This window comes from Salvelinus alpinus, chromosome 8, assembly GCF_045679555.1.
Source record: "Salvelinus alpinus chromosome 8, SLU_Salpinus.1, whole genome shotgun sequence".
Taxonomy (NCBI): domain Eukaryota; kingdom Metazoa; phylum Chordata; class Actinopteri; order Salmoniformes; family Salmonidae; genus Salvelinus; species Salvelinus alpinus.
Genome location: NC_092093.1, coordinates 64328075 through 64354923, shown reverse-complemented (window position 1 = coordinate 64354923; position 26849 = coordinate 64328075). Strand labels below are relative to the sequence as shown.

The 26849-nt window shown below is 44.2% G+C and overlaps 1 protein-coding gene across 1 annotated transcript in view; it reads right to left on the bottom strand.

The window, feature by feature from the left end:
• Nucleotides 1-7117: 7117 nt before the first annotated feature.
• Nucleotides 7118-26849, bottom strand: part of map3k15 (mitogen-activated protein kinase kinase kinase 15) — a 34465-nt gene continuing 14733 nt past the window's right edge. Inside the window, exons 6-29 of the mRNA XM_071414602.1 lie at nucleotides 25469-25639; nucleotides 25173-25285; nucleotides 24738-24897; nucleotides 23262-23412; nucleotides 23061-23168; nucleotides 22893-22942; nucleotides 22685-22780; nucleotides 22487-22574; nucleotides 22176-22309; nucleotides 21520-21647; nucleotides 21180-21310; nucleotides 19627-19732; nucleotides 18609-18766; nucleotides 18133-18316; nucleotides 16338-16515; nucleotides 15579-15696; nucleotides 15167-15223; nucleotides 14735-14920; nucleotides 11625-11730; nucleotides 11287-11533; nucleotides 10687-10799; nucleotides 10409-10515; nucleotides 8472-8548; nucleotides 7118-8061 (exon numbers count right to left, since the gene is read on the bottom strand). Of these exons, the coding sequence (XP_071270703.1) occupies nucleotides 7971-8061; nucleotides 8472-8548; nucleotides 10409-10515; nucleotides 10687-10799; nucleotides 11287-11533; nucleotides 11625-11730; nucleotides 14735-14920; nucleotides 15167-15223; nucleotides 15579-15696; nucleotides 16338-16515; nucleotides 18133-18316; nucleotides 18609-18766; nucleotides 19627-19732; nucleotides 21180-21310; nucleotides 21520-21647; nucleotides 22176-22309; nucleotides 22487-22574; nucleotides 22685-22780; nucleotides 22893-22942; nucleotides 23061-23168; nucleotides 23262-23412; nucleotides 24738-24897; nucleotides 25173-25285; nucleotides 25469-25639 (3058 nt within the window). The 3' untranslated portion in view covers nucleotides 7118-7970. The remainder of the gene's footprint in view (nucleotides 8062-8471; nucleotides 8549-10408; nucleotides 10516-10686; nucleotides 10800-11286; nucleotides 11534-11624; nucleotides 11731-14734; nucleotides 14921-15166; nucleotides 15224-15578; nucleotides 15697-16337; nucleotides 16516-18132; nucleotides 18317-18608; nucleotides 18767-19626; nucleotides 19733-21179; nucleotides 21311-21519; nucleotides 21648-22175; nucleotides 22310-22486; nucleotides 22575-22684; nucleotides 22781-22892; nucleotides 22943-23060; nucleotides 23169-23261; nucleotides 23413-24737; nucleotides 24898-25172; nucleotides 25286-25468; nucleotides 25640-26849) is intronic.

Below are 26849 nucleotides of genomic sequence, written 5' to 3'. Positions count from 1 at the left end.
CCAGGTCTGAATTAGTCCCTTATTAGGAGAGGATGAAAACCAGAAGTGTTTCGTCCCTCCAGGACCAGATTTGGCAGCCCTGTTCTACTCGTCCAATTAGACGTCAGTTCAGACTAAAAGCTAAGCTTCTGACAGAGGTTGCGTTATGTTCATCCGGTTCAGGTTTGATCAGTTTAACCTCTAAAAGTCCAGGGGGAAACACATTGAATAATGCATTCATAAATGGCAAAAAAGACAATCAAAAAATAAATCATAAGGAATAAGGTTTTGAAGTGTCTGTCCTATATCCAGGAGGTATAAGAAAGCTCAGGAAATATATAAAAAAAATTTTTTACACATATTTGACACATATTCAACCCCTTATTTTTATTGGCACAAAACTACCTCCATTTGTTTGTATGGATTACCTTCAGACGAGTCCATTGACACTTGTGGAGGCCAAACCGTACAGACGTTTTCGATAGAAGACCGATTTTTGGGATGTCTCATGGTTTCTCATAGTAGGCCACACAAGTTCACAGAACGGGACCGCCGTGCGCTGAAGTGCGTAGCAGGTCAAAAATAATCTGCCCTCGGTTGCAACACTCACTACCGAGTTCCAAGCTGCCTCTGGAAGCAAAGTCAACACAAGAACTGTTCGTCGGGGGCATCATGAAAGGGGTTTCCATAGCCGAGCAGCCGCACACAAGCCTAAGAACACCATGCGCAATGCCAAGTGTTGGCTGGAGTGGTGTACAGCTCGCCTCCATTGGACTCTGGAGCACTGGAAACGCATTCTCTGGTGATGAATCACGCTTCACCATCTGGCAGTCCGACGGACAAATCTGGGTTTGGAGGACGCCAGGAGAAGGCTACCTACCCCAATGCATAGTGCCTACTGTAAAGTTTGGTGGAGGAGGAATAATGTCCTGGGGCTGTTTTTCATGATTCGGACTAGGCCCCTTAGTTCCAGTGAAGGAAAATCTTAACGCTACAACATACAATGACATTCTAGATGATTCTGTGCTTCCAACAGTTTGGGGAAGGCCCTTTCCTGTTTCAGCATAACAATGCCCCCGTGCACAAAGCGATGTCCATATAAAAATGGCTTGTCGAGATTGGTGTGAAGAAATTGACTGGCCTGCACAGAGCCCTGACCTCAACCCCATCGAACACCTTTGGGATGAACTGGATCGCCGACTGCGAGCAAGGACTAATTGCTCAACATCAGTGCCCGACTTCAATAATGCTCTTCTGGCTGAATGGAAGCAAGTCCCGACATCAATGTTCCAACATCTAGTGGAAAGCCTTCCCAGAAGAGTGGAGGCTGTTATAGCAGAAAAGGGGGTACCAACTCCATATTAATGTCCATCATTTTGGAATGAGATGTTCGATGAGCAGGTGTCCACATACCTTTGGTCATGTAGAGTATTTCTATCTTAAATTGGCAGATTTTGATGGGGATTTCTGTATTATGTCACTTAGATTGACCCACCAGTGCATCAATGGACTCTTAAGGATTAAGGTCATGTTCAGTTTCATGTCATGGGGTCATGTGACAATGGCTGATTTAACATGCTGTAGATGTGTTTATAGCCTACAACATCTTCTTGCATCATTCTTCCTCCACACCGGGAGTGTACATGTGTGTGTGTGTGTGTGTGTGTGTGTGTGTGTGTGTGTGTGTGTGTGTGTGTGTGTGTGAGAGAGAGAGAGTGTGTGCGTGCGAATTAGTAGTTCGAACACTGGTTTCACCTATGTAGGTGGACTCACCTGAACTCTAACCTGTGTAGGCATGATAAAGTGTGTATGTACACGTTTTATTGTGTGTGATGAAATCCAACCGGCGTAGGGACCCAACATTGGAAACTTTAGACAGAGGCCCTGCACTTCCGTGCAGAGAGAGGCTATAAAAGCTGAGCTATCTATGAATAGCTGAACTGCTGTCTCTATTCTCAACAGATATGGTGACACTTAATGAAGACATTCATAGGCCTTTATTTTTTATTTTAGGAGAGTGGAGATTCACCTTACATAAATTACATGTTGTAGTTAAGATACAGTGCATTTCGAAAAGTATTCAGACCCCTTGACTTTTTCCACATTTTGTTATGTTAGCCTTATTCTAAAATTGATTAAATAAATGATTTACCTCATCAATCTACACACAATACCCCATAATGACAAAGCAAAAACAGGTTTTTAGATTTTTTTGCAAATGTATTAACAAATAAAAAACTGAAATACCTTCAGACCCTTTGCTATGAGAGTCGAAATTGAGCTCAGGTGCATCCTGTTTCCATTGATCATCCTTGAGATGTCTCTACAACTTGATTGGAATTCACCTGTTGTAAATTCAATTGATTGGACATGATTTGGAAAGGCATATCTATATATAAGGTCCCACATAGCAAAAACCAAGCCATGAGGTCGAAGGAATTGTCCGTAGAGCTCCGAGACAAGGATTGTGTCGAGGCACAGATCTGGGGAAGGGTACCAAAAAATGTCTGCAGTATTGAAGGTCCCCAAGAACACAGTGGCCTCCATCATTCTTAAATGGAAGAAGTTTGGAACCACCAAGCCACTTCCTAGAGCAATCGGGGGAGAAGGGCCTTTGTCAGGGAGGTGAGCAAGAACCCGATGGTCACTCTGACAGAGCTCCAGAGTTTCTCTTTGGAGATGGGAGAACCTTCCTGAAGAACAACCATCTCTGCAGCACTCCACCAATCAGGCCTTTATGGTAGAGTGGCCAGACGGAAGCCACTCTTCAGTAAAAGGCACATGACAGCCCGCTTGGTATTTGCCAAAAGGCACCTAAAGGACTCTGAGACCTTTAACAAGGCTAATCTAAAAACAAAACTCCCTAAATTCTATCAGCATATCGATTGTGCTACCAGGGCTGGTAAAACCCTGGATCGTTGTTATACTAACTTCCGCGACGCATATAAGGCCCTCCCCCGCCCTCCTTTCGGAAAAGCTGACCACGACTCCATTTTGTTGATTCCAGCCTACAAACAGAAACTAAAACAACAAGCTCCCGCGCTCAGGTCTGTTCAACGCTGGTCCGACCAATCTGATTCCACGCTTCAAGACTGCTTCGATCACGCGGATTGGAATATGTTCCGCATTGCGTCCAACAACAACATGGACGAATATGCTGATTCGGTGAGCGAGTTCATTAGGAAGTGCATTGACGATGTCGTACCCACAGCAACGATTAAAACATTCCCAAACCAGAAACCGTGGATTGACGGCAGCATTCGCGTGAAACTGAAAGCGCGAACCACTGCTTTTAACCAGGGCAAGGTGACCGGAAACATGACCGAATACAAACAGTGTAGCTATTCTCTCCGCAAGGCAATCAAACAGGCTAAGTCCCAGTACAGAGACAAAATAGAGTCGCAATTCAACAGCTCAGACACAAGAGGTATGTGGCAGGGTCTACAGTCTATCACGGATTACAAAAAGAAAACCAGCCCCGTCGCGGACCAGGATGTCTTGCTCCCAGACAGGCTAAATAACTTTTTTGCCCGCTTTGAGGACAATACAGTGCCACTGACACGGCCCGCTACCAAAACCTGCGGGCTCTCCTTCACTGCAGCCGAGGTGAGTAAAACATTTAAACTTGTTAACCCTCGCAAGGCTGCAGGCCCAGACGGCATTCCCAGCCGCGTCCTCAGAGCATGCGCAGACCAGCTGGCTGGTGTGTTTACGGACATATTCAATCAATCCTTATCCCAGTCTGCTGTTCCCACATGCTTCAAGAGGGCCACCATTGTTCCTGTTCCCAAGAAAGCTAAGGTAACTGAGCTAAACGACTACCGCCCCGTAGCACTCACTTCCGTCATCATGAAGTGCTTTGAGAGACTAGTCAAGGACCACATCACCTCCACCCTACCGGACACCATAGACCCACTCCAATTTGCTTACCGACACAATAGGTCCACAGACGACGCAATCGCAACCACACTGCACACTGCCCTAACCCATCTGGACAAGAGGAATACCTATGTGAGAATGCTGTTCATCGATTACAGCTCAGCATTTAACACCATAGTACCCTCCAAACTCGTCATCAAGCTCGAGACCCTGGGTCTCGACCCCGCCCTGTGCAACTGGGTCCTGGACTTCCTGACGGGCCGCCCCCAGGTGGTGAGGGTAGGTAACAACATCTCCACCCCGCTGATCCTCAACACTGGGGCCCCACAAGGGTGCGTTCTGAGCCCTCTCCTGTACTCCCTGTTCACCCACGACTGCGTGGCCATGCACGCCTCCAACTCAATCATCAAGTTTGCGGATGACACTACAGTGGTAGGCTTGATTACCAACAACGACGAGACGGCCTACAGGGAGGAGGTGAGGGCCCTCGGAGTGTGGTGTCAGGAAAATAACCTCACACTCAACGTCAACAAAACAAAGGAGATGATTGTGGACTTCAGGAAACAGCAGAGGGAGCACCCCCCTATCCACATCGACGGGTCAGTAGTGGAGAAGGTGGAAAGTTTTAAGTTCCTCGGTGTACACATCACGGACAAACTGAATTGGTCCACCCACACAGACAGCGTTGTGAAGAAGGCGCAGCAGCGCCTCTTCAACCTCAGGAGGCTGAAGAAATTCGGCTTGTCACCAAAAGCACTCACAAACTTCTACAGATGCACAATCGAGAGCATCCTGTCGGGCTGTATCACCGCCTGGTACGGCAACTGCTCCGCCCACAACCGTAAGGCTCTCCAGAGGGTAGTGAGGTCTGCAGAACGCATCACCGGGGGCAAACTACCTGCCCTCCAGGACACCTACACCACCCGATGTCACAGGAAGGCCATAAAGATCATCAAGGACAACAACCACCCAAGCCACTGCCTGTTCACCCCGCTATCATCCAGAAGGCGAGGTCAGTACAGGTGCATCAAAGCAGGGACCGAGAGACTGAAACACAGCTTCTATCTCAAGGCCATCAGACTGTTAAACAGCCACCACTAACATTTAGCGGCCGCTGCCAACATACTGACTCAACTCCAGCCACTTTAAAAATGGGAATTGATGGAAATTATGTAAAAATGTACCACTAGCCACTTTAAACAATGCCACTTAATATAATGTTTACATACCCTACATTACCCATCTCATATGTATATGTATATACTGTACTCTATATCATCTACTGCATCTTGCCATCTTTATGTAATACATGTACCACTAGCCACTTTAAACTATGCCACTTTATGTTTACATACCCTACAGTACTCATCTCATATGTATATACCGTACTCTATACCATCTACTGCATCTTGCCTATGCCGTTCTGTACCATCACTCATTCATATATCTTTATGTACATATTCTTTATCCCTTTACACTTGTGTGTATAAGGTAGTAGTTGTGGAATTGTTAGGTTAGATTACTTGTTGTTATTACTGCATTGTCGGAACTAGAAGCACAAGCATTTCGCTACACTCGCATTAACATCTGCTAACCATGTGTATGTGACTAATAAAATTTGATTTGATTTGATTTGATTTGATTTGACCATGAGAAATAAGATTCTCTGGTCTGATGAAACCAAGATTGAACTCTTTGGCCTGAATGCCAAACGTCACGTCTGGAGGAAACCTGGCACCATACCTACGATGAAGCATGGTGATGGCAGCATCATGCTGTGGGGATGTTTTTCAGTGGCGGGGACTGGGAGACTAGTCAGGATTGAGGGAAAGAGGAACAGAGCAAAGTACAGAGAGATCCTTGATAAAAACCTGATCCAGTGCATACAGCCAAGACAACACAGGGGTGGCTTTGGGACTGACTGAATGTCCTTGTGTGACCCAGCCAGAGCCCAGACTTGAACATCTCTGGAGAGACCTGTAAATAGCTGTGCAGCGACCCTCCCCATCCAACCTGACAGAACTTGAGAGGATAAGCAGAGAAGAATGGGAGAAACTCCCCAAATACAGGTATGCCAAGCTTGTAGCATCATACCCAAGAAGACTCAAGGCTGTAAATGCTGCCAAAGGTGCTTCAACAAAGTACTGAGTAAAGGGTCTGAAGACTTATGTAAATGTTATACTTTATTATTTTATTAAGTAAATATTTGAATATTTCAGTTTTTTATTTTTAATACATTTGCAAACATTTCTTAAAACCTGTTTTTGCTTTGTCATTATGGGGTATTTTATATAGATTGATGAGGGAAAAAACAATTTCATAAATTTTAGAATAAGGCTGTAACGTCACAAAATGTGGAAAGGGTTAAGGGGTCTGAATACTTTCGAATGCACTGTAGATCAGGAAAACAGAGAGGGTAAGAGGTTAGGAGGAGTCAAAGTGTGAGTGGTAGACTCAGGGACTGAATCACGATCTCCGGTGGGGAATAGCACTTGTGTATAGAGCCGGAAGTGTTACTCACTAAAGCACGGCTCTACACCATAAGTCCATTATAAGGCCTAGACACGCACACACACACACGATAATCACCCAAGGTCAGAGTAGAGCGTAATCAGATCCAGAGAGAGATAGTTGATCTTCAGCAGCAGGAAGGGATGGTGTTGGTGTTATCAGGGGAATTCTTAGAACATCCAACATTCTATAAATAACCACAGAGTTGTAGGTCTAAAAATAGTAACACAAATAAGGACTATGTGGCTTTATGACTCTGGACCCACAGGGATGTAATCCAGGGGAAACACCTTTATTCACCTTTTTATTTGGTGAATCGCATTCAATCACCTACTACACAATATCAGTATTAGCCTTACTTACCGCCTGTCATCTGGACTGTTGTTCAGCGTTTACCCACCTTTTCTACCACTATGCCCTGCTACTGACATCATACCAACACCATCAACCAGACCTCTGATCTTTACCCTATATCTGTCTGCATTTTATAGATCCTAACTTACTTGATCTATTTTATCAACTGAGTGTTGTCTCTGTTAATAATGAGTGCATCTGAACTGAGGGTGTGTGTTTACAGAATGTTGTGGGGATGCTTTCCACAGGAGTTTCCCTTTCGGAGTGCGTGTGTTTGCTCTTCAAAACTCTGGTCAATGTTTATCTCTCTCTCGTTAACCCTCAGAACAAAAACGTACCAGAAAGTAGTCATGGTTACCGCATAGTTTCTTAATATTATGCAAGTACAGGCTTATTTTTCAAGAACCAATGAGTATATATCATTTATTGAAATGACCTTGGAACAACTGTAAATCTTGCATATTGCACCTTTAAAGTAACACATTGAAATCACATGAAGACATCTGAAACATGAACACAGCTGGACTAAAACATGAAAAGCCACAGACCTGTGCTAACTACAAACACAGTTCTACACTATAGACCTCTATACTATACACCTCACTATACAGAATTAGAGAGACCAAAAAATAAACACTACATTACAGACTGGTTGTGTGTGTAACTAAATGCCCACTGCCTCTCTTGGCTAGGGCCACAAACTTCCTGGTGCAATACAGGACCAATGAGCAGGCAGAATTTGGCATGGGACGAAACCTAAGAAGCCCGTGGGGTGTACATAACACACACAGACACACACTCAATCACACACTCAATCAAACACATACACACAACAGTTTGGTCTGTGTGTGCGTGTGTGTATGCATAGAAATAGAATGAATAGAATGGGTTTGCAACCTCTAACCTTGGCAATTTGACTGGTAATAATGGGTACACTTGCAATGGCTACCTGGTATTGTGATGCAATAATTCCCATGGTAATATAGAATGTTCATTCAAATGATGCTAACTGATGTGGCTCATGGAATGTATTTTTTTGTAATGTCAGTTGAGTTGATTCAACAAATCACAACACAGATTGATGGGTACACTTCCAGCTTTCACTTCCTGCTTTGCCCCTATGGGTACACTTGCAATGGCTGCCTGCCCAACCATTATGCCATCATTGACTTGAATGGGGACGCTCGTTCTATTCATTTTATTTCTGTGTGTGCGTGTGTTAAGGCAGTCGTAGTTCATGTATCCCATCATCCGTCATCTTTGGAGTCATCCCTTGTCAGCCTCTCTCGCTCTCTGTGCCTCTGGATACCTCGCCATATACGACATAGCACCCCACCCCTTCTCACACACACACACACACACACACACACACACACACACACACACACACACACACACACACACACACACACACACACACACACACACACACACACACACACACACACACACACACACACACACACACACACACACACACACACACACAGGGAGAGAGAGAGAAAAACAAAAATACAGTATTACTTAAAGTGTGTTGCCACAGGTTCTACTACGTGATGATACACACACACACAGGCACACATACATGCAATGACACACACACACACACACACACACACACACACACACACACACACACACACACACACACACACACACACACACACACACACACACACACACACACACACACACACACACACACACACACACACACACACACACACACACACACACAGAGTAGTTACCGTAGGCGTAGGTAGCGCAGGTCCTCCTTAGTGACATCATTAAGGACATCGCTCAGCGTGTACTCCTCCATTACAAACTGAGACAGAAACATCAACTACATAGAACCATACTATAACCAGTATACAACCATACCAGAGGAGGCTGGTGGGGGGAGCTATAGGAGGATGGGCTCATTGTAATGGCTGGAATGGAATACATGGAAAGGAGTCAAAGATGTGGTTTCCATATGTTTGATGTATTTGATACCATTCATTTTTCTTTCTGCTTGCATTTTGTATTGATATTGATGTGTGTATTTTCTGTAATGAATTCAGGGCTCATCTGTAAAAGACACCTTGGTCTCAGTAGGACTCCCTGATAAAATAAAGGTTAAATAAAATGTATCCCATTCCAGCCTTTACAATGAGCCCATCCTCCTATAGCTCCTCTCACCAGCCTCCTCTGAACTATACTACAACTCAACTATATAACTGATATATGAACATACAACAGTTAAAGAGCGGACATGGGATGTAATAAACTAAACAACCAATGGCAAACTCAACTCAATAACCAATAAAAACACGACCTACACATAAACACTGACACACGCAAGGATGAAATTGTGGTGTAGATATTGGGGGGGGACAAACAGTAGACGGGGGTCCTCCCCCAGAATTTGTTTTTAAATATATAAAATGCATTTCCTGCAATTCTACACAGTTTGACATTACTTATTATGCCTGTCTTGAAGGTTATTTTGAAGGGTATACGGAGGGGTATTTTGAAAACCAAGTATAAGTGCAACTTGCATTTCAACACATTTTGCCATGGGGCAGATTTTTTTTGTTGCACTTTTATAATGCTATTCTAAACATTTTGTCATGAGTCTTAGAGAAAATATTGCAGTTTTAAAGCAAATTTCCTGCAATTCTATACATTTTGTCATGGGGCAGAGAGAAATGTGTGCTGTTTTATAGCTCATCTCATGCTATTCTTCACATTTACCATGAGGATGAGAGAACATTTTGCAGTTTTAAAGCCAATTTCCTGATACTCTACAAATTTTGCCATAAAGCTGAGAGAAACTGTTGCAGTTTTAAATTAACTGTCCATCAAAAAATGTATATTCTGTTAACTCATACCCAAATAAAGTTTTTGGCTCATTCTATACTGGTATTTGTGGCCAATGCATAAATTGGTGAAAAAAAAAACCCACCTCGAAATTATATCTCAAACAGACCATTTCAAAAAATGATTGCTATTTCCTCATAGAGGAGCTGGCCAATCAGCGGTCTACTCGCATGAATATTTTTATTGATCGGTATACGCCAACGCCATTCTGTTGTTGGGGTACGCCCACACCAATCCAACACAGAAAATATGCTTTTAACATACTTAATTACCATTTTTTGGAAGAAAATCTATTGTAATTAGTTATAGGTCATATTTCATAGAAATCAGTAAACACTGGACAGTTACTTTAAAGGTTTACTTTGTGCAGAAATGCAAAAATATCATATTTAAACTGTATAACTGATCAATACACCATCATACCAGGTAATTTAATGCTATTGAACGAATAAGACACTTGGCCAAAGAAGTGACATTTCTTGCCGATCTCTACAGCTTCCATCCAAAAACATATCCTGTGAAATGACATCAATAGCTTATCTAACGAATAAACTACATCTGTCGCAGCACGCATTACCAGAATGACACATTGTGCCCAAAGTCGACCGTTAAGGCTAATTTCCTCAAATTCTACACATTTTCCCATCGCTTATGACGTGTTCATATGCTATCTGGAGGGCCCCCAACCCATTTATTTATTTTAAAGAAATTATTGGGGGGACAAATGGACCTGTTCTGAATATTGTGGGGGACATGTCCCCCCATCCCCCGTGGCAATTTCACCCATGGACCCACAACACAAACACAATGTAGATGGATCAACCTTGTCTATGGTGTCTGCATCCGCACTCTGGTCTTTCAGCCAATCAGTGAGCTGCTTATCAGGCTCGTGGTCAACTGGGACTTGGAAGATAGAGGGAGGAGGAACGTCTGAAAAAGAAAAAGAGAGATGGAGAGAGAGATGGGGAGAGACAAGTTACCAGGGATACCAGTGTGTGTGTGTGTGTGTGTGTGTGTGTGTGTGTGTGTGTGTGTGTGTGTGTGTGTGTGTGTGTGTGTGTGTGTGTGTGTGTGTGTGTGTGTGTGTGTGTGTGTGTGTACCTAGGGGTCTGTATCTGACCCTGACCAGCTCTAGGTCATGTTGTCTTTGCTGTAGTGTTGTCTTCAGGACCTGCTGGTACTCTCTCTCCCTGTGCAGCAGTTCCTCCAACAACCTGCAGGGGGCAGAACAGGACAGCCATTCCACATATTTCTTCTATTCCATTACTTGGGCTCGAGGTGCTACAAGGCCACTTCATTCATAATCCTCTATTCATCAAGCCCTCTTATCTTGAAGCACTTAGGTTCATTCATTTTAAGTAGGTAAGACAACTCTTGATCAACATGAAATAGAAACCTCAGCCTCTCTTCATTGGTATGTGTGTATGTGTATACACTATACAGTATTTATCTGTGTGTGTGTGTGTGTGCGTGTGTGTATATCATAATACAGTATTTATGTGTGTGTGTGATACAACTGATTATGTTTGGATTCCAGGACTCAGTGAGAACCCACACACAAACAAACACACACACACACACACACACACACACACACACACACACACACACACACACACACACACACACACACACACACACACACACACACACACACACACACACACACACACACACACACACACACACACACACACACACCGGTTGGTCTCCTGTTTGAGCCGGCCCAACTGGGCTCCAAGAGGCTGTGAGCGCTGAGGCGGAGGCGGGGAGGAGAGGGCGGAGCTGAGCGTACTGACTGCTGAGGTCACCACGGGTTCGGGGGTCACAGCAGGGTCGTCTGGAGGCGTGACCAATACAGGGCCAAACTCTGCCTCCTCCTCCTCTTCCTCCTCCTCCTTATCTGGTCCCTCGCTCTCTGAGGCCGGGCCGAAGTGGGTCTGGAGCTCTACAGGGAGAGTTAAAGGTCAGGGGTGAAGGGTTAGGTTGCTACAATTCAGCAAGTTTTTTTATTGAGCGCTTTAGCAGTACCCACATACCTGGTATGAGGATGGTGACTGCAGCCTGTACTGCTCGTCTGATGATGTTGTCCATAGCAAACATCCAGTGAGGTTTAATATGATGGTTCCTCAGGACCTTGTTCACCTTGAACACACACACACACACACAAAATGAGCTCCAAAGGTATTGGGGCAGTGACACATTGTTGTTGTCTTGGCTCTGTACTCCAGCACATTGGAATTGGTTATGGGGTTAAAGTGCAGACTGTCAGCATTCATTTGAAGGTATTTTCAATTATACCACTTTTTGTACATATACCCCCCATTTTAGGGGACCAAAAGTATTGGGAAAGCATACAGACCTGCTTTAACTCAGCAACATTTGTGGGTTTTCAAGCATGAACTGCTCGTTTCAAGTCCTGCCACAACATCTCAATTGGGATTAGGTCTGGACTTTGACTAGGCTATTCCAAAACTTCCCATTTGTTGCTTTTTAACCATTTACATGTAGACTTGTGTTGGATCATTGTCTTGCATCAGCTCACAGACGGATGGCCTGACAGTCTCTTGCAGAATTCTCTGATACAGAGCAGAATTCATGGTTCCTTCTATTAAGGCAAGTCATCCAGGTCCTGAGGCAGCAAAGCATCCCCAAACCATCACACTATCACCACCATGCTTGACCGTTGGTATGAGGTTTTTACTGTGGAATGCAGTGTTTGGTTTTCACCAGACATAATGGGACCCATCTCATCCAAGAAGTTGACTCAAGTTTGCCAAAAAGCACCAGGAAGCACCTGGATGATCATCAAGACTCTTGGAAGAATGTTTTTTAGACAGATGAGTAAAAAGTATAACTTTTTGGACGACATGGGCCCCATTATGCGTGGCGAAAACCAAACACTGCATTCCACAGTAAGAACTGTCAAGCATGGTGGTGGTAGTGTAAAAGGGCAGTTCATGCTTGAAAACCCACAAATGTCGCAGAGTTAAAGCGGTTCTGCATGGAAGAGTGGGCCGAAATTCCTCCACAGCGATGTGAAAGACTGAGCAACTTCTACAGAAAACATTTGGTTGAAGTCATTGCAGCTAAATGTGACACAACCCGTTATTGAGTAACGGGGCAATTACTGTTTCACATAGAGGAATTGGGTGTTACATTTGTTAATTAAATGAATATATTTTTGTTGTTGTTATTTGTAAACTCAGGTTGCCTTTATCTAATATTAGGTTTTGGGTGAAGATCTGATAACGTTCAGTATCAAAAAGATCTAATATAAAGAAAATCAGAAAGGGGGCAAATACTTTTTCACAGCACTGTATATGTGTATTAAAGTACAGTGATTACATCAAGCTTGGGACTCTACAAACTTGTTGGATGCATTTGCTGTTTGTTTTGGTTGTTTCAGATTATTTTGTGCCCAAAATAAATTAATGGTAAATAATGTATTGTGTCATTTTGGAGTCATTTTTATTGTAAATAAGAATATAATGTTTCTAAACACTTCTACATTAATCTGGATGTGACCATTATTCAGAGTAGTCCTGCGTACAGTGCATTTGTAAAGTATTCAGACCATTTGACTTTTTCCACATTTTGTTACTTTACAGCCTTATTCTAAAATTGATTAAATATATATATATTTTCTCATCAATCTACACACAATACCCCATAATGACAAAGCAAAAAAACGATTTTTAGAAATGTTTGCAAATGTATTACAAATAAAAGTAAAGTATTCAGACCCTTTGCTATGAGATTCGAAATTGAGCTCAGGTGCATCCTGTTTCCATTGATCATCCTTGAGATTTTTCTACAACTTTATTGGAGTCTGCCTGTGTTCAATTCACTTGATTGGACATGATTTGGAAAGGCACAAACCTGTCTACATAAGGTCCCACAGTTGACAGTGCATGTCAGAGCAAAAACCAAGCCATGAGGTCGAACGATTTGTCCATAGAGCTCCAAACAGGATCATGTCGAGGCACAGATCTGGGGAAGGGTACCAAAACATTTCTGCAGAATTGAAGGTCCCCAAGAACACAGTGACCTCAATCATTCTTAATGGGAAGAAGTTTGGAACCCCCATAACTCTTCCTAGAGCTGGCCGCCCGGCCAAACTGAGCAATCAGGGGAGAAGGGCCTTGGTCAGGTAGGTGACCAAGAACCCGATGGTCACTCTGACAGAGCTCCAGAGTTCCTCTATTGAGATGGGAGAACCTTCCTGAAGGACAACCATCTCTACAGCACTCCACCAATAAGGCCGTTATGGTAGAGTAGCCAGACGGAAGCCACTCCTCAGTAAAAGGCACATGACAGCCCGCTTGGAGTTTGCCAAAAAGCACCTAAAGGACTCTCAGGCCATGAGAAACAAGATTCTCTGTTCTGAAGAAACCAAGATTGAACTCTTTGGCCTGAATGCCAAGTGTCACGTCTAGAGGAAACCTGGCACCATCCCTAAGGTGAAGCATGGTGGCGGCAGCATCATGCTGTGGGGATGTTTTTCAGCAGCAAGGACTGGGAGACTAGTCAGGATCGAGGGAAAGAAGAACAGAGCAAAGTACAGAGAGATCCTTGATAAAAACCTGCTCCAGAGTGCTCAGGACCTCAGTCTGAGGCAAAGGTTCAACTTCCAACAGGACAACGACCCGAAGTACACAGCCAAGTCAACGCAGGAGTGGCTTCGGGACAATCTTCTGAATGTCCTTGAGTGGCCCAGCCAGAGCCCGGACTTTAACCCGATCGAACATCTCTGGAGAGATCTGAAAATAGCTGTGCAGCAACGCTCCCCATCCAACCTGACAGAGCTTGAAAGTATCTGCAGAGAAGAATAGGAGAAACTCCCCAAATACAGGTGTGCTAAGCTTGTAGCATCATACCCAAGAAGACTCGAGGCTGTAATCATTGACAAAGGTGCTTTAACAAAGTACTGAGTAAAGGGTCTGAAAACGTATGTAAATGTTATACTTTATTATTTTTTTTTAAGAAAACGCTTTTTGCTTGCCATTATGGGGTATTGTGTGTAGATTGATGAGGGGGAACAACGATGTTAGAATAGGGCTGTTACGTAACAAAATGTGGAAAAAGTCAAGGGATCTGAAAACTTTCCGAAAGGATTGTATGTGTGCACGCGTGTGTGTGTTCTCACTGAATCCTGGAAGCCGAAAAGAACCAGTTGTATCTGGTTGATGGATGTGGAGTCGAAGTCTAGGTCCAGTTTGAGTTTGGAGATGGTTGTTGCCATGACGCGTCGCTCCGGGGAGTGGATGAAATCTCTCAGGATACAGATGATCTGTTTAATGTGGTCCACGGAGAGCTGCAACTCCTCACTGCCCTACAAACACACACACCAAACACACACACCAAACACACACACCAAACACACACACCAAACACACACACCAAACACACACACACCAAACACACACGCACACAGAGGGAGAAAGAAGTAGAAGATTGTGGCAATATCTGGTTGCTCTTTCTTTAATCAATTCACAATTTTATTTATTTTCTCTCTCTCACACACAAACACACACACACACACACACACACACACACACACACACACACACACACACACCTGTATGTGGTTCTCCAGGAGGTTGGAGATTACTTTGTCCTGGTCCTCGTTTAGGACCTTGTAGAGGAAAGAGATGTTAATCAATTGTAGAGGAGAGAGATGTTAATGAATTGTAGAGGAGAGAGATGTTAATAAATTGTAGAGGAGAGAGATAATAATGAATTGTAGAGGAGAGAGATGTTAATGAATTGAAGAGGAGAGAGATGTTAATGAATTGTAGAGGAGAGAGATGTTAATGAATTGTAGAGGAGAGAGATGTTAATGAATTGTAGAGGAGAGAGATGTTAATGAATCGTAGAGGAGAGAGATGTTAATGAATTGTAGAGGAGAGAGATGTTAATGAATTGTAGAGGAGAGAGATGTTAATGAATTAACCCTCTTTGAATATTTTATTACACACACACACACACACCTTGTAGAGGATGGCTCTCCTCTCGCTGTCCTTCTTCAGCAGGAAGAGCCCTCCATCTCTGTCTTCTAGAGACGCAGGAGAGCTACGGTCCTCTGACACTGACCCCTCATCCGGTACACTAACCAATACAATGACATTCATATAGAATAATGACACCCTATTCTACTGTTGGAAAACGTGTGTGTGTGTGTGTGTGTGTGTGTGTGTGTGTGTGTGTGTGTGTGTGTGTGTGTGTGTGTGTGTGTGTGTGTGTGTGTGTGTGTGTGTGTGTGTGTGTGTGTGTGTGTGTGTGTGTGTGTGTATTTGTCACATCTTGTAGACTAACAGTGCAAAGATGTAGACTAACAGTGCAAAGATAAACAATGCAGAGATAAAAAAATAATAATAATAATAACAGGAGTAATGATAACTTGGCTATATATACAGTGTGCAGGGATATGAGGTAATTGAGAAGTGTGTGTGTAACCCCGGTGTGACTTCAGTTGTGTTTACACATACAAAGGTTTCCTGGCTGCATGGCACACTGAGTGTGTGTGTTCTGGAGGTTGTAAAAGTCACCGCAAGGAATTAGACGGATGCTGTAAAAGGCATTAGAGCAGGATCAGCTATGACCACCTGGCGCACACGCACACACACACACACACACACACACACACACACACACACACACACACACACACACACACACACACACACACACACACACACACACACACACACACACACCTCTACACCTGAAGTGTGTGTGTTTATGTGTACCTTAGGTAGTTGTTGCTAGGTGGTTTGAGCAGGTTCTCTGACCCTGATCGTTTGTTCTTCTGAAAGAAGACATCCTGTTTGGAGTCGCAGTCTGGACTCACTGAGCCAGGCTCGCTGCTGCTGCTCCCGGTGGCCTCACACTGTAACTGCACTGGCAGCGACACACTGCGGATGTAGTCTGGCCAACACATACACATACACACACGCACACAGACACACACACACAGTGTAAGAGAACCAGCTTAATCAAGAGAACTGGTTAGCTAGCGTTTTTAATTAACTAGCTACTTATATTGTTTAGCAATCAGCTAGCTTTAGCTATCTAGCCATAATGCTTCTGGGCATATTCCCATGGCAACAGTTGCAATAGAGATATTTTTCAGACCTCTTGGCAATGATAAGGACATACTAGCAGGGATTTTCAAGTCTTTCCGAGCCGACACATTTTTGTACCATACCAACACTATCACACCGGGTTTAACTACTCAGGTGTGATATTGTTGGGCTGAACAGAAATGTGCTGCCGGGACTCTGCTTTAGCAGAAACAGATAGATAGCAACATGACCACAGACACTCACAGATACATGTAGACACGACCACAGACAGACATAGTCACACATGCTATACACACACTGAACAAAAATATAAAACGCAACAATTTCAAAGATTTTACTGAGTTACAGTTGGGTCAATTGGAATAAATTCATTAGGCCCTAATCTATAGATTTCACATGACTGAGAATACAGATATGCATCTGTTGGTGGGGCGTGGATCAGAAAACCAGTCAGTATTTGGTGTAACCACCATTTGCCTCATGCAGCGCGATACATTTAAACTGATGATGACCTGAGGCCCAAACGTTTCTGTTTTGTTTCACCTTTCACTTATGCGCTTTCTTGTACAATGATGTTTCAATAAACATCTTTATTTTCCATTCAAGCCTCAGTTTTGGGTCTATTCATTTTTTCGACAGTGTGCAGGCCTTTTTTCAACAGTGTGCTGTTGAATTTTATTTTGAAGTTAAATATTTATAATACTGTAATTTGAATTTGGCGCTCTGCAATTTCACCGGATGTTGATGTAGCTGTAACAGGTTTCAGCTTCTTGATATGCCACACCTGTCAGGTGGATAGATTATCTTGGCAAAGGAGATATGCTCACTGACAGGGATGTAAAGAAAATTGTGCAATTTAAAAACAATTCTGCTCATGAAACATGGGACCAACACTACATGTTGTGTTTCTGTACAAACAACAGAAATGTTAACTGGGAACAAACCTTGCCACACTGGCATAAAGATCCCAGGAGTAGACAGGAGAGACAGAGACCGTTAACAGGAGAGAAAGAGACCGTTAACAGGAGAGAAAGAGACCGTTAACAGGAGAGAAAGAGACCGTTAACACAACCTCAATTACATTACCATGTCTGCCAGTGTGTGTGTGTGTGTGTGTGTGTGTGTGTGTGTGTGTGTGTGTGTGTGTGTGTGTGTGTGTGTGTGTGTGTGTGTGTGTGTGTGTGTGTACACAGTCTGTGTCTGTGTGTGTTGTGATTTGTATGAGCTGCAGCATTTCAGTGACGTCATGGAAACAATCTGAGTGGATTAAACGGTTAAATCACCCATTAATTTATTAGCAAACACACACACACACACACACACACACACACACACACACACACACACACACACACACACACACACACACACACACACACACACACACACACACACACACACACACACACACACACACACACACACACACACACACACACACAATGCTGAACAGCCCTACCTGATGGCTTGAAGGCGATCTTGCTCTTCTTTCCCTTGACATTGTGTCGTACGAAGATATCTTTGAGCAGGTCTGAGGCGGTAGCCCTCTTATTAGGGTCAGGCTCAAAACAACGCAGGATAAACGACTTGGCCTCCAACGACAACGACTCTGGGATCTCTGGGTGGATCTTAAACATCCCCACCTACACACACACACACACACACACACACACACACACACACACACACACACACACACACACACACACACACACACACACACACACACACACACACACACACACACACACACACGCACACACGCACACACGCACACAAACACTGAGCTGGATGTAAAGTGTAACAGGTGGTCTGATGAATCACATTCACTTCAGGCTTTAGCTCAGATGGCTAACAAAAGTCTTATAACATGCAGGAGACACAGGTTTGAACCAGTCACATAATGAGTCTTGGAGCACATCAAACCAAACACACCTTAAACATAGCAGCCTGAGGCTCTCCCAGCTCGTGGAAGGGGGGTTTCCCAGTAGCCATCTCTATGATGGTGCAGCCCAGAGACCAGATGTCAGCTGGAGCCCCGTAACCCCGAGGACCCTTGTCTATGATCTCTGGAGCCATGTACTGCAGGGTGCCTAGATAGGACACAACACACACACATTCATAACAACATTCCATGTTGATAACAAACTCATGTGTAGGGAGAGAGAAGGAGAGAGAGAAAGAGGGAGAGAGAGAAAGAGGGAGAGAGGTGTTTGTCAGAAAGGGAGAGAGAGAAAGACAGGATAAGAGAGTGGAAAGTAAAAGACAAATAATTAGGGATAGATGACGAGAGAGTAATGAAAGAGAAACACACTCGTAGTCCCTAATCCCCTCTAATTAACTAACATTTCTCTCTGTGTGTGTGTGTGTGTGTGTGTGTGTGTGTGTGTGTGTGTGTGTGTGTGTGTGTGTGTGTGTGTGTGTGTGTGTGTGTGTGTGTGTGTGTGTGTGTGTGTGTGTGTGTGTGTGTGTGTCTGTGTGTGTGTGTCTGTGTGTGTGTCTGTGTGTGTGTCTGTGTGTGTGTGTGCGTCTAGGACAGTTCATCTGTATCCTGAGAGATTTCATCCACTCCCTGGAGCGACACATCATGGCAACAGCCAAACTAAAACTTGGATGTGTGTGTGTTGTTTGTGCGTGGGCGCATGCATGTGAGATTGAGCGAGTAAGGAGCAGCCAGCTGTCAATGTGTGTATGAGTGTGCTTCTATAGAGGCTGATAGTGGCTCTTGACATTTCGAGGGTCATTTGACATTTTGAGATCCAGGCAAGACTAGACAGCCGTGGACTGAACGTTGGATGTTGGATACTTTCAAGTTACTACTACTGATAACTTTTAAGATATTTGGAGTTTAAAAGAAACAGTTTATTTGTAAGAGATATTCAACAACAGTTCAGAAAATATACCAGGTTGCAGAGAAGTTGCCAGAGAAAACAATATTGTGTGTGTGTCATACCAGTGAAGGTCTCGGTGCAGGGGTTGACCCCCGCAAGCCTTTTAGACGTCCCAAAGTCTGATATCTTCAGAACTCCACTGTAGGTATTAACTAATACATTATCCCCCTGAGAGAGAGAGAGACAGCGAGAGAGAGAGAGACAGCGAGAGAGAGAAAGAAAGAGAGAGAGAGAGAGAAAGAGAGAGAGAGAGAGAGAGAGAGAGAGAGAGAGAGAGAGATATGCTCAATCATGAGACAACAAAGCCAAAGGAACGGAATAATATTTAGAAATGCTATAGATGGAAGGAAAGTAGTGTGGAAATCTACCAAAAAACTATTAGGCAACAACAAATGTAATCCCTTCTAGACAATCTCCTGGACAAAATGTTTCACTGTAATAGTGAAAACCTAAACAGTATATTTGACCTCTCAGCTTCCCAATCAAATCTAAAAATGTCAAGCAGACAACCAAAGAAAATTAACAACAATGACAAATGGTTTGATGAAGAATGCAAAAACCTAGAAAAGACATTGAGAAACCTATCCAACCAAAAACATAGAGACCCAGAAAACCTTAGCCTTCACTATGGTGAATCACTAAAACAATACAGAAATACACTATGGAAAAAGAAGGAACAGCACTTCAGAAATCAGCTCAATGTAATTGAAGAATCCATAGAATCTAACCACTTCTGGGAAAATTGGAAAACTCTAAACAAACAACAACACGAAGAGTTATCCATACAAAATGGAGATGTATGGATAAACCACTTCTCCAATCTTTTTGGCTCTGTAACAAAGAACAAACAGCAATAACATATACATGATCAAATACAAATCTTAGAATCAAATATTAAAGACTACCAGAACCCACTGGATTCTCCAATTACCTTGAATGAACGACAGGACAAACCCTTCAACCCAAAAAGGCCTGTGGGGTTGATGGTATCCTCAATGAAATTATAAAATATACAGACCACAAATTCCAATTGGCTATACTTAAACTCTTTAACATCCTCCTCAGCTCTGGCATCTTCCCCAATATTTAGAACCAAGACTGATCACCCCAATAACTACCGTGGGATATGCGTCAACAGCAAACTTGGGAAAATCCTCTGCATTGTCATTAACAGCAGACTCGTACATTTCCTCATTGAAAGCAATGTACTGAGCAAATGTCAAATTGGCTTTTTACCAAATTACTGTACGACAGACCACGTATTCCCCCTGCACACCTAATTGACAAACAAACAAACAAACCGAAACAAAGGCAAAGGCAAAGTCTTCTCATGCTTTGTTGATTTCAAAAAATCTTTTGACTCAATTTGGCATGAGGGTCTGCTATACAAAGTATTACAAATTAGCTAGCAAGTGCAAGCTAGCTAGCTAAATTGCCATAAATGATTAATGCTTTTCGACCTGTCCCCAAATTAATATAATTGGTTCAGAGTTTGCTTTGATATTTTAACCTGCGTGTCGTGATTCCGGTGGTGTTGGAGGACAAAATACATTTATGCACGATGGCACACGATGGTGCACACGCGCAGCCGGTTTGGGTTCCGTGTAAAGGTTACCTTGATGTCACGGTGTACTATCTGGTTCTCGTGGAGATAACGGAGTCCCTCCAGGATCTGTCGTGTGTAGAAGATGATGGTTGCCTCCTTCAACGGACCCCACTTTGACCGCAGCAACGCTGACAGACTGCCTGTTATACACACACACTTAGAGAGCAGCATCTCATAAAAACGGCCTGCTCCTACAGGTTAGGTCACAGACAGACAGACAGACAGACAGACAGACAGACAGACAGACAGACAGACAGACAGACAGACAGACAGACAGACAGACAGACAGACAGACAGACAGACAGACAGACAGACAGACAGACAGACAGACAGACAGACAGACAGACACCTCCAGGGACTTGCTCCATGAAGATCTTGATGTATCCGTCCTCTGAGACTGAGCCCAGGTACTGAACAATGTTCCTGTGCTTCAGGTACTTATGCAGCGCTATCTCCTCATGAAGGGGTTGGGAGTACCTAACACACACAGAGAAGAGGGTTACGTACATGTACACACAGACACACACACTAACCAGCTCTCACAGTCTCACGTCAGAACTAAAACTTCATCCATGTTTCTCAAACGTCAAATTTGGAAGTTGTTGCAAATGTCAAATTACAAAGTGTTTAAGGATAAGTTTAGCATTAACTCAGAATATTTAAGTTTAGGGTTAATTTTAGGCATTATGTCTGAAATCTTAAGGTTAGCCATTAACTGCAAATGGTTAAGGTAAGTGTTGGGATAGCCTTGAAACAAACATTTCAAAAACAACTTTCTAGCACTGGATTCAAACTTACAACCTTTGTAGTCAGAGGCAGATGCTTCCACCCATCTCCTATCCCCGTCCACAACACCCTGGCAAAACCCAAACCAACTTGAAGGTAACAGCGCTCACTGTTGCCTCTAGTGTCCGGTTTCTACGTCATCTCCCGACGTCCTCAGACATGGATGGACGTTGAATACTGACTTGTATCACGGTGACCTGGCTGAACACACCCACTGACCTGCTGTCTCTCTCTGGTATCTCTTTAATGGCGATGCGGACCTGGTTGCTCATGTCTCTCCCAGCGTACACCACTCCATAGGTCCCCCGGCCCAGCACCACACGGTCCGCCTTCTCGTTAATGTCATACTCGTACTGCAACACACGCGCGCACACACACATGTGCAAAAACACATACAAAAACACACACACCTATTTATATGCACTCACTCGTACTGAACCATAGAGTGAGAGGTAAGCACAGATCCTTGTGGAACACATATTCCACACACACACACCCACACATGAATGCCGAATATAACAAACACTGACCTCCAGTGTGTCTCCGTCTCCATCTCCCTCCAGCTCCACTGCATTTCCTGTTCCATCAGAAATCATCTCCTTCACCATGGAACAGAACCTACACACAGACCAGAGAAAGTGTCAATACAACAGACATAGAAACAAGACGTACCTGAGCTGAATGTATGATGTCTGTCAGTGAGAATGGGACTGGGGTGGGATCCTGACCGGCCACACTGGTCTTCAGTAGAGAAGTAGATCTGGAAGTCATCTGAGTTGTCGTGAACATACAGGAAACAACAGCGCTCATCAAACTTAGAGATACTGAGGGGAAAGGAATGGGGAGACAGGAAGGGGAGGGTTGTTTTTAAAGCATGCCACATACAAACACTAATGTTAACATGAGCAAGAACATGAAAACCATAAACACACATACCTGATTCCTTTGATGGATGTTGCAGTGAAGTTCCACTCATGGATCCCTTTCTAGACATGGACAGAGAGGTCAGAGGTCGAGGTCGGTTAACACACAGGATAGAGGAGGAGTGTAGAGGAGGATCAGGAGAGGAGGAGAGGGAGAGGGTAGGAGGAGAGGAGTTCTGACCGTTTCAGCAGGGGAGACGTGCCAGATGGAGACGTTCTTCTCCTCCGCCTCGCTGTTGATGGAAACATATGAGGGCTGGTAGACCTTAGTAGGCTCTAGGATCAACACCTACACACACGCACACAGTGAGAGAAAAGGTGTGTGTATGAGTGTGTGTGTGTGTGAGTGCATGCGTGCACGTGTGCGTTTGTGTGTGTGTACCGGGAAGCGCAGTCCGTTGCTTTTTCCTCTAGTGGCCTCTACGATTATGTCCATCCAGAAGTTGAGCCTCTCTCTCTGGGGAGAGTGTTCTACTGTTGTCTTCTTAAATCTCTGGATCAACTGCAGGTTCTGAACCACAGACCGCAAGTACCTAGGAGAGAGAGAGAGAGATGTTAATGAATTGAAGAAATGGACCTTCTTTTTAAAATATTTTATTATAAACACACAACTAACACACACCCACACCTTGTAGAGGATGGTTCTCCGCTCGCTGCCCTTTTTCAGCAGAAAAATAAATAGATGGATGGAGAGGGAGAAAGACAAAGAGGGAGAGAAAGAGAGGTGGAGGATGGAGAGGGAGAAAGACAAAGAAGGAGAGAAAGAGAGGAGGAGGGATGGAGAGGGAGAAAGACAAAGAGGGAGAAAAAGAGAGGTGGAGGGATGGAGAGGGAGAAAGACAGAGGGAGAGAAAGAGAGGTGGAGGGATGGAGAGGGAGAAAGACAAAGAATGAGAGAGAGGTAGAGGGATGGAGAGGGAGAAAGACAAAGAGGGAGAGAAAGAGAGGGAGAGAAAGAGAGGGAGAGGGATGGAGAGGGAGAAAAACAAAGAGGGAGAGAAAGAGGTAGAGGGATGGAGAGGGAGAAAGACATAGGGAGAGAAAGAGAGGAAGAGGGATGGAGAGGGAGAAAGACAAAGAGGGAGAGAAAGAGAGGAAGAGGGATGGAGAGGGAGAAAGACAAAGAGGGAGAGAAAGAGAGGAAGAGGGATGGAGTGGGAGAAAGACAAAGAGGGAGAGAAAGAGAGGAAGAGGGATGGAGAGGGAGAAAGACAAAGAGGGAGAGAAAGAGAGGAAGAGGGATGGAGTGGGAGAAAGACAAAGAGGGAGAGAAAGAGAGGAAGAGGGATGGAGTGGGAGAAAGACAAAGAGGGAGAGAAAGAGAGGAAGATGGAGGGAGTGGGAGAAAGACAAATAGGGAGAGAAAGAGAGGAAGAGGGATGGAGTGGGAGAAAGACAAAGAGGGAGAGAAAGAGAGGAAGAGGGAGGGAGTGGGAGAAAGACAAAGAGGGAGAGAAAGAGAGGGAGAGGGATGGAGAGGGAGAAAGACAAAGAGGGAGAGAAAGAGAGGAAGAGGGATGGAGTGGGAGAAAGACAAAGAGGGAGAGAAAGAGAGGGAGAGGGATGGAGTGGGAGAAAGACAAAGAGGGAGAGAAAGAGAGGAAGAGCGATGGAGTGGGAGAAAGACAAATAGGGAGAGAAAGAGAGGAAGAGGGATGGAGTGGGAGAAAGACAAAGAGGGAGAGAAAGAGAGGAAGAGGGAGGGAGTGGGAGAAAGACAAAGAGGGAGAGAAAGAGAGGGAGAGGGATGGAGAGGGAGAAAGACAAAGAGGGAGAGAAAGAGAGGAAGAGGGATGGAGTGGGAGAAAGACAAAGAGGGAGAGAAAGAGAGGAAGAGGGATGGAGTGTGTGTGTTTACCAGATGGGTGGTTTGAGTTTGAAGAGTTTCTCTGCGGCCTGCGTAGCTTTAGGGATGTCGTTAGCCAACATGCTAACGGTGAAGAACTGACCGACATCCCAGTAGTTATTCATCTTCTCTAACGAGCCCTTACGACCCAGGAGACTGTTTAACCTTACACCTGGGAGGGGGCGAGAGGTTAGAAGGAGAGAGAGAGTTTTTTATTGTTTATTTCACTTGTATTTATTATCTATTTCACTTGCTTTGGCAATGTAAACATGTTTCCCATGCCAATAATGCCCCTTGAATTGAATTGAGAGAGTGAGTGAGAGATAGAGAGAAAGAGAGATGGAGAGAGAGAGTCTAAACAACAGGGAAGTGAGTATTGATCCCTGGAGAACCCCAGTGGTGTAGGGGTTCGGTGCAGGATTTAAGGGTGTACTGTAGAGTTCTTACCTATCTTCCTCAGCTCGATGGAACTCTCAAACTGTTGTCCAGCAACAATGAGCAGAATAGCCAGATTGATACCAGAGTAGAGAGTTGGCTGGAGCTCAAAACCTTTCCTGTACCTAGAGAGAGAAAGACAGAGGGGGGAGAGGACGAGGAATTTTATTTTGACCATTTACAGCCTACTTGGCCCCCTTCTTGGAGACAGTGCCTCATGGACCGCCTGTCTGCTCACTTGGGCCCCTGGGCTTCAGTCCTGGTAAACTTGTGGATGCGTTGAGTGTGTCTGGGTGTGTTTGTCTCACCACTGGATGGCGTTGTCTCTGTTCTTGGTGTCTTTACAGTCAGAATCCAGAAAGATGTCCTTGTAGATCCGTCCACACAGGCAGAACATGTCTGGAGCCGGGTGGTCACATGACCGTAACACCTGTAGCATCACACCTAGAGCCTGCTCTCTGTCCCCCGGGCTGTTCCTCCTATATAAACGAGAGAGTTCGGTCTCTGGTTAAAAATAAGAAAGTCAGCACACACTGCAGCCCACGAGGACCACTCCTGTTTGCTAATCCAATCTTCAATGGGAATGGAAAGATTTTACAAGCTATGTCATATGAAACAATCTATACAAACCCCACATAGATGGTCTGGGTGTTTGTCAGATAAACATTCCTACTTTCAACATTTACATTTCTGAACCCTATGATCATGAATGCTAATTTGGGACTGGGAACTGCCATTAATATTTCCATGTTAACAAGCAGCTCTCACGTCCCGATATGAAGCTAAAGCTGTATTTGCATTGAACCCTTGATGTCCATTGTGCAACATAGCTAAGCCTTGTTAAACTTCAAAGTAAACAACGGTCACTTTTATTATTGCAGTAGGCTATAGCTACAGAAGGCTATGTATGCATAGGCCTTTAACTGGCTCTTGCCTGTGGATGACGGGCTCCATATCTAGTGGGCTTCTAAATAGGTACATCTTCAGACTATCTATCTTCACTGTTCTCCTGCGCAATAACGCACCTCCGCTGGCCTTTCAACTGTTCCTAAACTCTTGTTGAGTCCCAGGAAAAATGAGTCTAGAACTTGTTGTTCACTTATTTTTTGTACTGTTAGCCTATTCGATGACAGAAGCAAACTTGCTCTTGCTTGCTGACTGTAAAATACAGCTAGGCCAAAATGTTTGAAACGAGAGAGAGCGCAATGCTGTGATCACATTTGGTGGTGAAGATGAAGACACATTGTTGTACTGACAGGACGTAGCAGACAGGCAGAGATCAGTAGGCCTGCTGTGAAAAACAAGATCCAAAAGAGTTTACAAAATTGTTTAAATGACCTGCAAACCACTTGAGCAACGAGCATTACAGGCCATTATAAATGACAATTCCAAAATGTTTCTGTCTAATCAGTGATGTAATAAAAACAAAAGCATGGTGGTATACAGTTACAGTTATTTGGCGGTCTAGAACCTAGTGCTTCGGTTCCCCTTTCAGGTGTAACGGATGTGAAATGGCTAGCTAGTTAGCGGGTACGCGCTAGTAGCATTTCAATCAGTTACGTCACTTGCTCTGAGACTTTAAGTAGGGTTTCCCCTTGCTGTGCAAGGGCCGCGGCTTTTGTGGAGCGATGGATAACGATGCTTCGTGGGTGTCAGTTGTTGATGTGTGCAGAGGGTCCCTGGTTCGCG